General features: G+C 40.9%; 1 protein-coding gene across 14 annotated transcripts in view; it reads left to right on the top strand.

The window, feature by feature from the left end:
- LOC105483054 (tetratricopeptide repeat, ankyrin repeat and coiled-coil containing 2) overlaps window positions 1-17,304 on the top strand; it is a 475,702-nt gene that overhangs the window by 438,180 nt on the left and 20,218 nt on the right. For all 14 annotated transcript variants that reach the window (XM_011743607.3, XM_071083397.1, XM_011743615.3 and 11 more), the window contains 4 exons: window positions 4,474-4,659; window positions 7,553-7,646; window positions 14,846-14,979; window positions 15,886-16,009. In XM_011743607.3, the coding sequence (XP_011741909.2) occupies window positions 4,474-4,659; window positions 7,553-7,646; window positions 14,846-14,979; window positions 15,886-16,009 (538 nt within the window). The remainder of the gene's footprint in view (window positions 1-4,473; window positions 4,660-7,552; window positions 7,647-14,845; window positions 14,980-15,885; window positions 16,010-17,304) is intronic.

Here is a 17,304-nt window from a genome sequence, read left to right on the forward strand (position 1 = left end):
TCCTTAACCACTTGCATTCTGGCTTCCATGAATGAGAGGGGAGGCAACTCATTAAAATGATAAGCTTTAGGATCAAACACAACTGGGTCAAATCCTGTGTCCATACTTAATTTATATGAGGGCTTGAACAAGTCACTTAACCTCTCTCAATCGCACTTTTCATCTATTAAAAGGGTGTTAAAAGAGTCAGTGTAAGCATTGAAAGAGATAAAGCCTTTTTTTAAAAGAGGTGGTAAAATATCTTTTAATCTTACATAGTGCCGAATAGATAGTATCTGTAAACAAGAAAATAACCCAGCCTCCCTACATTCTACCAGGCTACTCTTTTAAAAGTCACTAATGACTGCTAGTCACCAAATAAAGCAGCTTTGTCTCATCTCTCACCTCTCTGAGCCCCTCCATAGTATTAGCAATTGTAAACTTTTTTTTGGAGGTGGGGAACAGAGCCTGGCTCTGTCACCTAGGCTGGAGTGCAGTGGCACATTCTTGACTCACTGCAGCCTCTGCCTCCTGGGTTCAAACAATTCTCCTGCCTCAGCCTCCCAAGTAGCTGGGATTACAGGCGCACACTACCACGCCTGGCTAGTTTTTGTATTTTTAGTAGAGATGGGGTTTCACCATGTTGGCCAGGCTGGTCTTGAACTCCTGACCTCAGGTGATACGCCCACCTTGGCCCCCCAAAGTGCTGAGATTACAGGTGTGAGCTCCCATGCCCGGCCAATAGTAAACTTTTAATGTCATTTCCCACTTCTCTGGCTGCCCCTCTCCTTCTTCTGATAGGACTGTTCACTAGGATCCTCTGGTCTTCCTTCCATCCTCATACTCGCTATGACTTCAGCATTAAAGTTATAGACCTTGGCATCAAATCTGACTGGGTTCTAGTTCTCCTGCCTACACTTTGGTGACTCTTAACCCCAAATTGCTAATTTCTGAAAATGTTTTTGAGCTGTAGTTTCACATTTGTAACTGCTTCCTTGTCAGGCATGTTCAGATCCCTGACCAGTTCCTCAGATCCAGCTTTCTAAAATCACTCATCATCTTTACCTTCCTGTTTTCTGGATTTTCAAAGTCTGCTAATGTAGCCTCCATTTTTCTCAGAACTAGGGAGTCATTGACATCTTTCTCTCCTTTGCCCTTCCTAATTCATTTAGTGGCCAGCTCTTTTCAATGTTATCCTCAAAAGAGCTTGAGAAGCTACTCCTTGGTCTCTACCCCAACTGCCACTATGCTCCTGAATTATTCTTAGAGTCTTCTTGTGTAACAAACCCCTTTTTCAGATTCTCATCTCATCTATTACACACCATCCCCTTAGCTTTTGTAGAGCTTTTATTTTAAAGTAATTTTAGACTTTCAAAGATACTGCAAAAATAGTGCAGAGACCCAATACAAAGAAATGATACACATTTGAGGAGATGGGTATGCTAGTTACCCTAGTTTGATAATTACACCTTGCATACATGTATCAAAATATCACACTGTACCCCATAAATATGTACAGTTATTATGTGTCAATTTAAAATAATAAAAGCAAATAAAATAATTCTCTTGTAGACAAAAGAAAAAAAAATGCATCGAGTTTCTGTATATCCTCCGTTCAGCTTCTCCTAATGTTAACAGCCTAAGTAATTGTTGTCTAATTATCAAAACCAGGAAATTAATTTGGTGATAATACTATTAACTAATCTGCAGACCTTACTGAAATTTGTCCAGCTATCCCACTGATACCTTTTCTGCGTTAGAGAATCCAGGTCGGGATCCCACATTACATTTAGTGTTGTGCCTCCGTAGTCTCCTCCAACCTGTGAGAGTTTCTGAGTCTTTGTTCATCTTTTATGAGCTTGACAATTTTGAAGAATACCAGCCAGTTGTTCTGTAGAATGTTTTTCAATTTTAGTTTGTCTGACGTTTTCTCACTGTGAGATTGAGTGTACGTATTTTTGGCAAGAATACCACATAAGCAGTGCTGTACCCTTATGAAAATGCAGCACTTGAAGTCCCTGCTGTTGATAGGTCTTATTACAGGTGGTGGTAACCTCAGGCACTTGGCGAAGGTAGTGTCTTCCAGGTTTCTCAGCTCTGAAGTTACTGTTTTTCCTTTTGTAATTAAGAAATATCTTTTAGGGTTTTGCTTTTGAGACTAGAAAGATAGACATCCTGGTTCTCGTCATACTTTTATCCACTAATATTAGGATCCGTCAGTGATTCTTAGTGCAATAATTATTATTTTTTAATTTTTTTTTTTTTTTTTTTTTGAGACGGAGTCTTGCTCTGTCACCCAGGCTGGAGTGCAGTGGCCGGATCTCGGCTCACTGCAAGCTCCGCCTCCCGGGTTCCCGCCATTCTCCTGCCTCAGCCTCCCAAGTAGCTGGGACTACAGGCGCCCGCCACCTCGCCCGGCTAGTTTTTTGTATTTTTAGTAGAGATGGGGTTTCACTGTGTTAGCCAGGATGGTCTCGATCTCCTGACCTCGTGATCCACCCGTCTCGGCCTCCCAAAGTGCTGGGATTACAGGCTTGAGCCACCGTGCCCGGCCTATTTTTTAATTTTTTTTTTTTTTAGAGGAGTTTCACTCATGTTGCCCAGGCTGGAGTGCAGTGGCACGATCTCTGCTCACTGCAATCTCCGCCTCCCAGGTTCAAGCGATTCTCCTGCCTCACCCTCCAGAGTAGCTGGGATTACAGGCACCTGCCACCACACCCAGCTAATTTTTGTATTTTTTAGTAGAGATGGAGTTTCACCGTGTTGGCCAGGCTGGTCTGGAACTTGTGACCTCAGGTGATCTACCCACCTCAGCCTCTCAAAGTGCTGGGATTACAGGCGTGAGCCACCATGCCCAGCCACTGCAATAATTATTACTTTGGTGTTTGCCTAACAGTGATTTTCTACTTCCATCAGTCCCTCAGCATTTATTAATTGAAATTTTACTGTAAGGAAAAGCGATCTCTTCTCCCCCATGTATTTATTCAAATATTTATTGATATTACTATGAAGTCATGGATATTTATTTTATTCTATAGTCTGAAATCCATTACTCTTATTATTCATTTCGTTGTTCACATTGCCCCAGATTTGGCCATTGGGAACTCCTTCAAACTGATTCCTGTGTCCTTTCAACTTTTGAGCACTTTCTAACTTTCTGACACCACAAGATGTTCTAGTCTCATCTCTTACCCCAGTCCTGGAATCAACCATTTCTCCAAGGAGCCATGGTTTCTTTTATCCATTCGCTTAGTTTTTGAAAATACAGTTCTGAACATGAAAACACTCAATGACTCCACTACCTACTGGTTAAAATTCAGACCACTTAGCCTGGCATTCAGAAATATCCATGCTCTGTCCCAAAAGACCTTTTCAGCCTTAGAGTTTAAACTTCCCTTTCATTTGCCCTACTCTTACAAAAACTAGAATACATTAATCATTTTCCATCTCAGCCAGTCAAGATAGACCTTTCTGTCTGAATCTGTTCCTGATTCTAGTCAGGAATTAATCTTTCCTTCCTCTGAAATGTTATTGCACTTTTACTTTCCTTTAGATTTATTGTATGCTCCTTTGTTGGACAGGCTCTTGTCACTCTCCTTGTTGGAGAGTCCTTGAGAGCAGAACCTATGTATTACTGTCTTATTCACCTAAGTGCTACTTTACACACACTCTGTATTCAGTAAATATTCACTATGTGGATGGCTGGGTGGAACTGAAGTCAGTAGGAAAGCCAGAAACAGAACTTATGTTTTCAACTGATCTAACTACCACAGGACAAGTACCACCTACCTACCAGAAAAGGCTACTCATCTAATGAAAGGACACTCATCTGCTGAAACGAAGGCCCTTCTGGTAAATCAATCTTGATCAGGGTCTTCTTTCAGCCTAAACTTGTAACCAACACTGAAATTATAAAGACTGCCATTGATGCAATAAGCTGGAAGTGCCTCTAGCCATTTGGGGCAGATCTTTGAGAGTCTTCCCTCCTGCTGGAAGAGAGAAGCAGACTTTGCCAAAGTTTGGTGGTCAAATGATTCATGATATGAGATGTTTTGCTTCTTTGGAAGGCCAAAAAATTGTAGCTTCATGTTTTTCTTCCCTTTTTTGATTTCAAAGAGAATTTTTTTTATGTCAGCAGAGCTACCAGTTTCTCAAATCTTGGTCTAAAAAGAACAATTTGAGGAGACAAAGAAGAATTTACCTCAGGAAGACAAAGCTCAAGCTGAGAGTTTTGGTTTTTGTTTTTCTTTGAATGCGAAAACAAAAGTCTGACCTTTTCTGAGGAAAAGAAGTTCTTCCCAGAGGGACATTTAGCATAGTTGTAGCTCAGTAATAATCTAGGCTGAGCAGAGTCTCCTGAATTTGCTGAGATTGGTTCCAGGAGTGGAAAGGATGACTCTTAGTAGTCTAGACTTGTGCAGTGGTGGTTGTGACTAGATTGCGAGTTCAGCCACAAGTCTGTGTTCACACAGATGTCCTGTCCTCTCCTCTTAGGTGGATCATTTGGATAAGAACGGGCAGTGTGCTCTGGTTCATGCTGCACTCCGAGGTCATCTGGAGGTTGTCAAGTTTTTGATTCAGTGTGACTGGACAATGGCCGGCCAGCAGCAAGGAGTATTTAAGAAGAGCCATGCTATCCAACAGGCCCTCATTGCTGCAGCCAGCATGGGTTATACTGAGGTAAGAAGTAGACAGTAGGATTGTTTTTTCAAGCTATGTATTGAAGGACCTAGGAAACCAGGAGAAAAGATCGCATGAAGACAAAATTGCCAACCAAATTAATGTGAATTCGTGATCACTGCTCTGAATAATAAGGAGATTAAACTCCATGAAGCACTTTACTCAAATGCCAAGGTCTCTCAAATTATAGGTATAGAAAGGCATGCGTTGGAAAGGACCATGGAAATGATCTAATTCTTCTCCGTGTTTTCCTCCCTGTTTAACAGACAGTGGCACCAAGGCTCAAAGAGGTGAATTATTGAGGTGTAGTCACATGGTTAGATAATGTGGCACAGGAACAGCATAACATTTAGAATCATAGAAGGACCATATTTGAGTCCCAGCCTCGCCACTCGTTAACTCTAGACCTTGAACAATTTACCTAATCTCTTAGAAGTTTAGTTTCCCATCAGCAAAGTGAAACTAATAAACTCCTTTATACAAGGCTATTGTAAGGGATGCTTGGTAAACTGTTAAACATTATACATTTTATTTATTAATGATAGGAACAATAATAGTGGCAAATGTAGGGAATTGGTAGTGTGCTAGGAAATGTTTAACAACCAACCCTGAGGAGGGGTGTGGGGTGGAACAGGGGTGTGTGTTTGTGTGTGTGTACATACGTTTATTATAAATTTTACTGATAAAATGTGTTCCCATGGAATGCTGCACAGCCATAAAAAGAACAAAATCATGTCCTTTGCAGCAACATGGATGCAACTGAAGGCCAATATCCTAAGCAGATTAACACAGGAGCAGAAAACCAAATACCACATGTTCTCATTGAAAGTGGGAGCTAAACATTGAGTACTCATGGACATAAAGAGGCAACAGTAGACAGTGGGGACTACTGGGGGGGGAGAGGAAGGGGAAAGGGTTGAAAAACTGTTGAGTATTATGCTCACTACCTGGGTGATGGGATGATTTGTGTCCCAAACCTTGGCATCATCCAGTACACCCATGAAACAAACCTGTACATTCACTGCCCTTGAATCTACAATAAAAGTTGAAATAATTTTTTTTAAAAAAAGAGGCCGGACGCGGTGGCTCTTGCCTGTAATCCCAGCACTTTGGGAGGCCAAGGCGAGGGATCACCTGAGGTCAGGAGTTTGAGACCAGCCTGGCCAACATAGTGAAACCCTGTCTGTACTAACAACGCAAAAATTAGTTGGGCATGGTGGTGTAGGCATCTGTAATCCCAGCTGCTTTGGAGGCTGAGACAGGAGAATTGCCTGAACCCGGGAGGCGGAGGTTGCAATGAGCTGAGATCATGCTATTGCCCTCCAGCCTGGGCGACAGGAGTGAAACTCCATCTCAAAAGAAGCAAACAAAAAGAGTATGTTGCACACAACTTACAAATAATAATGAACTATATAGTACTCTTAATTGAATGCTTTTGTTGATTTTTGCCAAATTTGTAGCTAACCTATGGTTGTAACTTATAACCAAAGTTTGACAAATGGAGCTGCATCCCAATTTGCTCTTTTCTCAATGACTCTATTGCCATTAAATCTGATATGTGATCTACTGTTAAACTACTTCTCATCCATATACAAACTATATTCATTAAACTGAAACCTCTTTCAGCTTTAGCACTAAATGAAGCCCTGATTTATAATGTTTGCCAGTTTCGAGGGTGTAAATACTCTCATCATGGCCAATTTCAAGCTACCAATGTGACATCACTGAAACAAAGGTGGGAGGAGATGCCCAGCAGCACATTGTTATGTAATATTCCCACCGTGCAGACATGCACAATCAATATAAATAACTTCAACAGCACAGATAATAGTAAAATATAGTTAAATCATAGGAAGTTGCAAGATATGAGTATTCTTTAACCTTTGTTTTTAATGTTAGTTTATTTAATTGCTATTTGATTTCTAATAAACAACTGGCTTTCAGAATTTCTGAGAATTTAACAGTCAGCTTTCATGGGCCAGTACAAGCATGGGATAATCAGCAAAACAGCTACCGTATCAACTGCGCTGACATGTCACCAAGGGAGTGTTAAGTAATATTAAAATTTGTATCACCTATGGGAGGTTTTTTAACCCTGTGCAGTCAAATTCTCGGAAACAGAACTGTCCCTTTTCGGTGTGTTTAGAGATTATTCTCCCTTTACTAGTTCCAGAACAGTCCTTAAACATCTGAGAGGAAAAAGGAAGATAATCACTTTACTCTGAGGAAATACAGGGCCAGGTGCAGTGGCTCACACCTGTAATCCCAGCACTTCACCTCAAGGCAGGAGAATCACTTGAGGCCAAGAGTTCAAGACCACCCTGGGCAACATAGCAAGACCCCCTTATCTCTGCCCAAAAAAAAAAAACTTTTTTAATTAGCCAGGTGTGGTGGTGTATGCCTGTAGTCCCAGCTAATCCGGAGGCTGAAGTGCAAAGATTGCTTGAGCCTGGGAGGTCAAGACTGCAGTGAGCCATGAACACATTACTGCACTCCAGCCTGGGTGACAGAATGAGACCCTGTCTCAAAAAAAAAAGAAAAAGAAAGAAAAACAGGCCATCAGTTTTCTCATATTTATTTTCTATGGCTTTTTTATAGGGAGGAGGAAGGATTGCTTCTTTAACTTAAATATTAAGAATATGTAACTTTTAAAAAATCACATGCTATATAAGTGAACTGCATTCTAGAGAAATGCGTAAACTGTACCTAATAGGACAGATGCACATCATGGAAGCTGTGGGTTTCTTTATTAGGACAGTCAGTTCTGATTCCTTTTGTGTGCATGAGATTTAGTGATACTTGGATCATCCAAGCATCTTCCAAACCTCACAGGCTAGTGTCAGTAGCATAATTTTCCACCTGAAATTTGAGCTGACGCAACTTCTTGTTTCAGATTGTCTCCTACCTACTTGATCTTCCAGAAAAAGATGAAGAGGAAGTAGAGCGAGCACAGATCAACAGCTTCGACAGTCTCTGGGGAGAGACAGGTACCTCTCATGAACATTGCCCTCAAGAATGTGTTGTGTTTGTGTGGACTCTCATATGTCGCCCCCTTATTTTTTCCCTGGCATACATTTGGCATTCCTCTGTCTCAGGCTTTTGTATTGGAGATTGATTCAGCCAAACTAAACAGCAATTTTCCTCTTTCAGTCCTCTTTCCTTGTGGATTCTCCATACTCTTTGCACCAGAGTCTTCTTTCAAACAAAACTTTTTCTCTCTCTTGTTTCCAAATATTTTTAAAAGACTGAAAGTTACCTTACAATGTGCCAAACCAGAGCAGAAAATAATTGTGGCCTCTCTCCTTTTTATGTGATCCTTGTAGTAGTTAGGAATAAATATTTCTCCCATCAAAATAACTCCTCTTGCATTTGTTAACCAGGATGTTAAATTTTCACCCACACCTCTGGCTTAACCAAATGTTACTGTGGTACCATGGTATATGACACAATTAATCTAATATATTGTGAGTGAAGTTGCTATCTGGATGCACAGTGAGGGCCCAGCCTCATGCAATTCCTGTTGGTGTGGAGCAAATCAGTTTCTGTATCGTTCGGTACTTACGATGCAAACAGAAGCCTCTTCCTTGTGGCTTTTGCAGGACATGATTGTTGGCTTCCCTGCAAGTCTATGAACTGCAGCATCTGGAGAAACATTAGTAACCTTCGATGTATTTTTATGAAACCAGGGCAATGAAAACTGTAGAGTAACCACAGATATGTGTCATATTTTCCAGGAGAAGTAGACCAATACTGAGATGGCCAATTTAAGGAGAATATTTTACAATGCATACAAGAAGGATATGCATTTGGGTTAGGATAAGAGTGTTATTAAAAATAAGAGGTTCTTGAACTCATTTAAATTTATAAAGACCTATTGTGGCATTTCTTCTCGTGACAAAGTCTTACACACATTTCCTGACTTGTTTAACATCATGTGGAATGGTCCAAAACTCAGGAATTTGCTTCTCGAATAATCCCTCCTTTTGTAAGATCCAAAGGGAGCAGATGCCTGGCAGCTGCAGCTTAAGAGTCCATGACAGATTAAAGGAAAGTATACAGCTGGAAACAGCTGCTGTCTCTGGAGCCCCACCCTGAGGGAAGCCAGAGGACAGACCGAGGGGAAGGAACTGGGCAGGACATCAACCACTCTGGAGTAAGCATATGTGTGTGACCTAGAGCTGCAGGAGGGACATGTTGGTGTGCTTCTATCAGCACAGCCTTCCCCCAACACAGTGTTGCCGCATCTCCAGCAGACCCTTTGTTGCCAAGGGCATGGCGGTGTAACCATTGACAGCAGCAGAAAGAGTCATGTCCCCATGGTGATAATGAATAGAAATTACAAGACTAAGAGTCATAGCGACGAATATCAAACACATTCTAATGGTGTACTTGAAAGAAATCCTTAAAAATGTTCAAGAAGGGCATGAATTAAATGGAGGACTTATTTTTATTGACATGAATTTCTTATTTTAGAATAAAATTTTATGGCCTCAGGATTTTTAAAATATTTCATACCTTAAAGTATACAATAAATGTTTACAGTGAATTTTGTACATATGTACCATATCTCAAGATTTTTTTTTTTTTTTTTTTTTTTTTTTTTTTTTTTGGTGTGACGGAGTCTCGCTCTGTTACCCAGGCTGGAGTGCAGTGGCACGATCTCGGCTCACTGCAAGCTCCGCCTCCTGGGTTCACGCCATTCTCCTGCCTCAGCCTCCTGAGTAGCTGGGACTACAGGCGCCCGCTACCATGCCTGGCTAATTTTTTTTGTATTTTTAGTAGAGACGGGGTTTCACCGTGTTAGCCAGGATGGTCTCGATCTCCTGACCTTGTGATCTGCCCATCTCGGCCTCCCAAAGTGCTGGGATTACAGGCATGAGCCACCGCACCCGGCCTCAAGATTTTAAAAAATCAAAACTTTATGTCAGTTTGCTTATAATCAGAACTGTGTTATGTTTGATTTATGCATATATACAATATAATTATAATATTATAAACATAAAGAGCTACTTAAACATGAGTTAAGTTGAAATTTATTTGTAATATGATTTTTTTTTTTTTTCTTTTTTTTGAAACGGAGTCTCACAGTGTCCCCCAAGCTGGAGTGCAGTGGCACAATCTCAGCTCACTGCAACCTCTGCCTCCTGGGTTCAAGTGATTCTCCTGCTTCAGCCTCCCGAGTAGCTGGAATTACAGGCATGCACCGCCACACCTGGCTAATTTTTTTTTTTTTTTTGAGACGGAGTCTCGCTGTGTCGCCCAGGCTGGATGGAGTGCAGTGGCGCGATCTCGGCTCACTGCAAGCTCCGCCTCCCGGGTTCACGCCATTCTCTTGGCTCAGCCTCCGAGTAGCTGGGACTACAGGCGCCCGCCACCACGCCCAGCTAGTTTTTTGTATTTTTAGTAGAGACGGGGTTTCACCGTGTTAGCCAGGATGGTCTCGATCTCCTGACCTCGTGATCCACCCGCCTCGGCCTCCCAAAGTGCTGGGATTACAGGCTTGAGCCACCGCGCCCGGCTTTTTTTCTTTTGTATTTTTAGTAAAGTTTTTTTTGTATTTCGCCATGTTGGCCAGGCTGGTCTCAAACCCCTGACCTCAGGTGATCTCTCGATCTCAGCCTCCCAAAGTGCTAGGATTACAGGTGTGAGTCACTGCGCCTGGCTGTAATACAATTTCTATATCTATGAAAAATTATTTTATTTCAGAAAAAATTCTGGAAAATAATGTTTATTATGTGACAGTGACCCTACAGCTCATCACTAGTATAGAACAGACTTTGATGCACTTTTCTATCTACAGTGATGTTTATTAAACATACATGTGCCTTTCTAACTTACAGCACATGATCATTTAAAATTTTTAGTGACCTATTAAATTATGATGCCATAGTTTTTTGTCCCATGACAAAATCTTATACATATTTTTGCATTTTTATATGTGGTTTGTGGTCTGTCACCCAAAGCTAGTTGGTGGGGGCTTATATCTGCAACCAGGACCTAAGTGACGATTTTTAACCTAAGGAAAATACAATGGTCATGATGTTTCCTATAATATGTATCACTTACTCTATCAAATCTAAGATACCATTAACTTTAAGAAAGTATATATCCAGTATTTTGTGCCACTACAAAAACAAACAACTTCTGCCAACTATACTGACACGACACAATTCTTTATTATCACATTAATTATAAGATGCATTCCAATTTCAGAGATGTTAAAATGTAGAGGGAGAAAGTGAATCTTAGAATACTAATTGGGGTGTGATTTTTAGACATCAAGATTTTCTGAAGGCAGATCACTAGAGCCTCCTGGTGGCTTTCATCCTCCATTTGTAGCCTCTTTCTCTTTCCAGATGTTACAACCAGCTTTCCATCTGCTGACCCCCTCCCATCCCATAGGGTTTTCACAGACTTCTTATGGAACACCACAGAAGAAAAGCAAACAAGGTGACAAGACTGTTCACCACACCTTCCTCTCCCTTATGTTGTGGGCACAGACCAGGACCAACACTGAGAGCTTCTAGCAACTCTGGAGGCCAACCCTGGAAATATATGGCCCCAAAAAGAAACCAGAGTTTACAAAATAAACTTACTAGATTCCTTTAATTCCTGCCCTCATCATCTTTTGCCTAGATTATTTCAGCTACCTCCTAATTGAGCTTCTGCCTCTAGCCTCACCCTGTTGTGATACATCTCTCAGACTTCAGCCAAAGTGATCTTTTTAGGCCATAGTCTGTTTGGGTCACTTTCCTGCTTAGTGACCTTCATTTACTACTTGTAGGATTAAGTCATTTAATGTAGCATAAAAAGACCAGTAATTATCTCCAGCCTCATATATTGCCTGTCTTCTCCAGTAATTCCAGTAACAGTAAGCATGCTGTTTTCCCCTCACTGCCTTTATTCATGCTCTCCCTTGGCCCACCCCACACCTTCCATCCCTGTAAATCTCCTGTTCATCTTTCAGCATCCAGCTCACATTATCATCTCTACCTGGAGGCCATCTCAGAAACCTCTTCCTCTGTTCCTTCCCTCATACCAAGGACATATCTCCATTATATATATCACACTCTATATTAACATATTCATCTGTTTCCTTAACCATGAGTTCTTTGACAGCAGAGACAGTGTCTGACAAATAGCTCAATAAATGTTTTATTAATGGTATTTTGGATAGCAGTGATCAGTTTATTTCTCCCCAGCCACTTCCCCCTCCTCCCCCACCCCTTGATCTTACACGACCTGTCTGTGCTGGACTCTTCCAAGGTTGAAAGTAGATGAAAGAATCATTTGCATCTCTGCATTCTCTTTGCTGTCAGCATCCCATCCAAGCAGACTCTGGCTGTTTCCCCAACTCTGAGCTACATCCTGTCTGCCTCTTCCAACTCCTTAGATGTTTCCCTTTGAAAAAAGACCATTTCTGTCAGATCATCTTGTCAGATGCTGACAAGCTAGGGAACAAATTCTGTTACTGCTCTTTTAGGAAGAAAGTTGGCTCCTAACTGCTCTGTTTGCAGTTTAGTGTTTTATAGAATTGGCTTTACCTTCATCTCCTTTCTTTTAGAAAGTTTTAACAGTTTTTGATAAATCTCATATAAAATCCAGCCATACAACTCCTTACTCTTGGATTTTGAAAAGCCCAGATTCCATTTTACATAGTTGTGGTGTTCTGAGATGAAATGGGCCAGCTGTGTTAATAACCATGTCCAGCTATCAGCTGAAGGTTGCTGCCAAATGACATCATAACCTAAACAACAGAGATGATACAACAAAGAAAAAGGCCAAATGGAAAATTCCCTCACATATAAATATGTTATCCAGTGGGGAGAAATGGGGCATCCAGAGCAATAGAATTATCAGACTGGACAGTGTGGCTTTCCAGATGGGCACTGGTTGTGAATATTCAGATGTGTTCTGTGAACTGGCATCATTAGTGAGAGGCTTGATTCTGAAATACTGTCTATATTTTCTCTAGGATGCTGTAAGTTCTTTCATGAAAAATAATGTATTTGGCCCCTTCACATACAGAGGTTTGCTGCAACCTTATCAACCTAGCAACTACTTTAAATGGGTTCAGAATGTGGGTTAGAAATTTTCCAAATGGTTTGTTTTATGCACCGAGATAATTCTTATGATTCCTAATAAGTGTCTATCCAGTCAAATTATTAAACTACTCTTGTGTTCTGACCCATATATAGAATTCACAATTTGTTTTCTAACCTATTAGAAATATGAACTTGAGAAAGAGGGAACATAGGCCCGGCGCGGTGGCTCAAGCCTGTAATCCCAGCACTTTGGGAGGCTGAGACGGGCGGATCACGAGGTCAGGAGATCGAGACCATCCTGGCGAACACGGTGAAACCCCGTCTCTACTAAAAAATACAAAAAACTAGCCGGGCGAGGTGGCGGGCGCCTGAAGTCCCAGCTACTCGGGAAGCTGAGGCAGGAGAATGGCGTGAACCCGGGAGGCGGAGCTTGCAGTGAACTGAGATCCGGCCACTGCACTCCAGCCTGGGCGACAGAGCGAGACTCCGTCTCAAAAAAAAAAAAAAAAACAAAGAAAGAGGGAACATAGCTTATATTTAAAAAACAAGAAATGAAACTTCTTTATCCAGTAAATAGTTATAGCCATTAACACCTGAGCTCATCCACTCAGGGTTGGAAATGACCCCTCACCTCAGATAGGACCAAACCACTGCCCTCCTGTAAGGAACTGAAAAGAAATGTCAATGTCAGGAGTTCCAAACTAAAATTGAAAATACACATAAGACAAGCCATAGGTAGAACTGGTTGAAGAGTGCGTGTATCTTCTAAAATTACCACATTTTACTTCATAAGTTGTTTTTGTCCTTGCAGAAGGAAGGAAAATGTTACTTGAAGGTTTATATTTGTGGAAATTACAGGTAGTTTTCATTTTGCATATGACTCAGTAGTGGATAAATTTGGCCAAGTCCAGAGACAAAATGCCATAATTTGCACTTAAGTGGAAACGAATGCAAATGTCCATTTGATATAAATTTTATTTGCTTCTCTGAATACATTTTAAAGTTTGCAAACTGCAGTATCTGTGCCTGCCAAATATTATTTTCTGGTTTGTTACTGGAGTAGGAGGCCATAACAAAAGAAGGACCTGCTGACTACTACATCAATTTTTTAAGTCAATTTGGAAAAAAAAAAATCTTTATCCTCTTTATTTAAAATGAAGTATAACTCCTACATGTTCTAACAGTGTTTCCATCCTCCATACCCCTCATTTTTTAAAACAAGAGACTTGTGCACCTGAGATTCCACGGTTAAATGAAACAAATACATATTTGTTAAAAGATAGACTTCATATCTCCAAACTCCTCTTTCTGCTGTTGAAATGATACTCTGAGGGCCAAACAGGCATTCGTAAAATCTCCTTTGTGTCAGAGATCATATTGTCAGTGGATAGCGGCACAAGAAGAATGTTTCTGTTTTTTTCCTAATATGTCTCTTAAACTCACTGTAGCTATTTTTACATGTGACTTCATTATTTTATATTCAGAAGAAAATAGTCTTTGTCATACCTCTTCTCTCATCTTTAAGACTGCTACCTTGAATCATTCTAATCCTTATATAAAAAATGATTGCAAATGTACCAGAAACGTCTGTATCAACTAATGAAGAAAAAGAATGAAAACTGGCCCAAGACTTTGGACTGCAATTCCTAACTTTGGTTCTCTAGGATTAAGAGCCCAGGGTAGAGCTTGGCTGGGGGTAGTTCCCAAGTAATTCTAAAAACAAAACAAAACAAAACAAAACAAAAAAAAAAAAACAACTTTATCTCTGCAAAGATCTTGTCTTTAGATTCCACCCACACGTAGACTAACAAAGTTTGTAGCTAGGAAGAGGTACCAAATGAGAGGTAGACCAAAGCAGAGAAGACAGTCTAGTCAGGGAAAATGAAACCAAGTGAGTTTGATTAAAGGTGAGTTTTCAATAGATTTATTATTATTATAATTGTCCCCAAATATTGTGAGGCAATTTAAATGTGTCTTTATTCATTATTTTTCTTTACAACTTGGAAAAGGTGGCAAAAATCATTATTCTTAGAAGTAAAGTAGCAATTACATTAATGAAACACAGGGATATGTCACGTTTAACATGGAGCACTGGAGAGGACAAGAACCACCTATCCTCAGTCTTTGTTCTCTGCCCTTAGCCCTAACAGCTGCAGCCGGAAGGGGCAAACTGGAGGTGTGCCGTCTGCTCTTGGAACAAGGGGCGGCAGTGGCCCAGCCAAACCGCCGAGGGGCAGTGCCACTCTTCAGCACAGTGCGCCAGGGCCACTGGCAGGTAAGCAGGGTGACCACTTCCAGTCCCTGAGGCAGGACTGAGTTCTATGTGAGGACTTCTGATACACAGAGCAAAATGATCACAAGTAAAGTTTGGGTTACCCAGCAGTGATCAGGTTTGAGGACTTGGACCTTTGTTGTGAATATTCTGGTTAATTGAGAATACGACAGTTAACATTCAAAACAATCACTTTGTATAGAAGGACTAACTACTTTTGTCCTGGTAATAGAGTGACCTCCTTCTCACATTTCACAGTATCCAAAGTCTCCTTGGAAGGTTCATTTCTCAGCGAACTTATGCTAATCACTTACCTGCAGATGTCTGAGACTTACTGAAAGAAAATACAGTGAATGCAAATTCTAATGATACAATCCTTTTAGATGTTTGGATTCTGGATAAATGTTAATTTATACACTTAGGATGGAAAGGAAAGCATACTGATGATAATCTTCAGACGTATTTCAATAGAAAAAAGGCTGTAGAAGCCAAACAGCCCTGAAGAGTTATCAGAGACACTTTATTATGTTCAGTTCAGTTGGAAGTATTAACTGCAGGCAGATTTGCAACCACTAGAGGGCAATAAAGGAGTGATTTATGTTGGAACTTCCATTATGGGATTGTTTAATCCTACAACTTGACCTTTGTTAAGTTCTTTTTTACTTAATAGCTAAGTCAGACATTGAGAGTTGAAACCTTCTCATTCTCATTTGGCTGTCCCTAAGAGAGTTAGAGATTAAATCACATGGTACTAGGACTTTGCAGGTACTTCTAGAGAGTAGTGGAAAGATGCATAGAGAGGTGACTGGTACAGCAGTAGGAATTCCTACAGGGTACGAGATAGTGTGCACTTGTCTTCTCCACAGCTCTTCTTTGGGCTGATTGGTCTCTGTTTCTCTGCACTTGCAGATTGTTGATCTTTTACTCACCCATGGAGCTGATGTCAACATGGCAGACAAGCAGGGCCGCACTCCCCTGATGATGGCTGCTTCCGAAGGCCATCTAGGAACTGTGGACTTTCTACTTGCACAAGGTTAGTCTTGGGATGCTAGAGCTGGTTGGCCATTGTCCATCATTACCTGGTGAACTCATGATTTCCAGCAATGGATCCCAGGAGATGCTAAGAACAGATATTAATCCAGTTGGTTGGAAAATGAAAGGCTATCTCCTCCCCTCTTGTATTCAGTGTAGTGCTTCTAACTCTAATACTCTCTGTTTCTTTATGACTTGAGGGTTTTAAATAAAATTAACATATTCTAAATTCTCATTCAGATCAGTAGTCTCCAAACTTTAACTTTTAAAAAATATATACTCAATAAATGTTCATCTTCCAGGGATTGTGTTTTGACTTCAAGTTTATCAATTCTTTTGTAAGCCTGCACAACTAATATTTTTCTTGAATTCAAAGGAGGCAAATGCCAATGAAGACCCCTGCTGACTGTGGGATCCTATTTGGGGGATCCAGATTATTACCCGTTGTAATAAATTCCTTTTGACACTTACCAACATCCACAAATTCCTGGTGAATGGGAAATAAGTTAAAGGAGATGTTGATCACACCGTCATCGTAAAGCACGTCAGGCTCCTGTTGGTTGCTGTGACCTCCATCGCCTGTGCATAACGGTGGCTGCTGATGGTGGACCTCTGTAGTAGAAAAAGCTCATCACTGGTGACTCCGCAGTGCCATCTAGTGGAGCTTGAGCATTTGCTTGAAGCAAGAGGCAGTCAGAGGTGGTCATTCCAATTAGCCTCTGCTAACTAGTAAACTGGACCCAAATGTCTGTAATTATATCCACAAGCACATGTACTTTCCTTCAAGGAAACCAACCTCCTGAAGAATTATGCCTAGGCCGGAGCAACTGAAGGTAGTTTAATTAGGAAGAAATTTAGGTTTCTTCTAAGATTTCAAACTACAGCTTAGTCAGAGACTTATTGGATCTTTAGCTGGATCCCTCAAGTAAGATCTGTTTCCACAGACTCAGACTCGAGACTGGGTCAGAATCAGAGAGTTGCTCTTACAGGGTGCAAAATGGCTCTTGCCTTCCCCATATAAGCTACCAAAGAAATTTGGCTTCATGATATCTCTCTTCATTTTGCTGGGGAAAGCAGGGAGGAGGAAGAATGTGCCTAAATTCTCAAGATAAGATGTGTCTGGAGTAAATATTCCAGAACAAACGAAGTCCGCTGAAAGAGGCAGGACCTCTTGAGCCCCTGATAACCTTTAGAGAGCTGCAAAGTACCTGTCATGTGCCAGTAGAGGCTCCGTAGTCATAGATTCCAGATATTTGTTCTCCCTTACCAGCAAAGACATTTTCATCTTTGTACTGT

Source organism: Macaca nemestrina, chromosome 17, assembly GCF_043159975.1.
Source record: "Macaca nemestrina isolate mMacNem1 chromosome 17, mMacNem.hap1, whole genome shotgun sequence".
NCBI classification, from domain to species: Eukaryota; Metazoa; Chordata; class Mammalia; order Primates; family Cercopithecidae; genus Macaca; species Macaca nemestrina.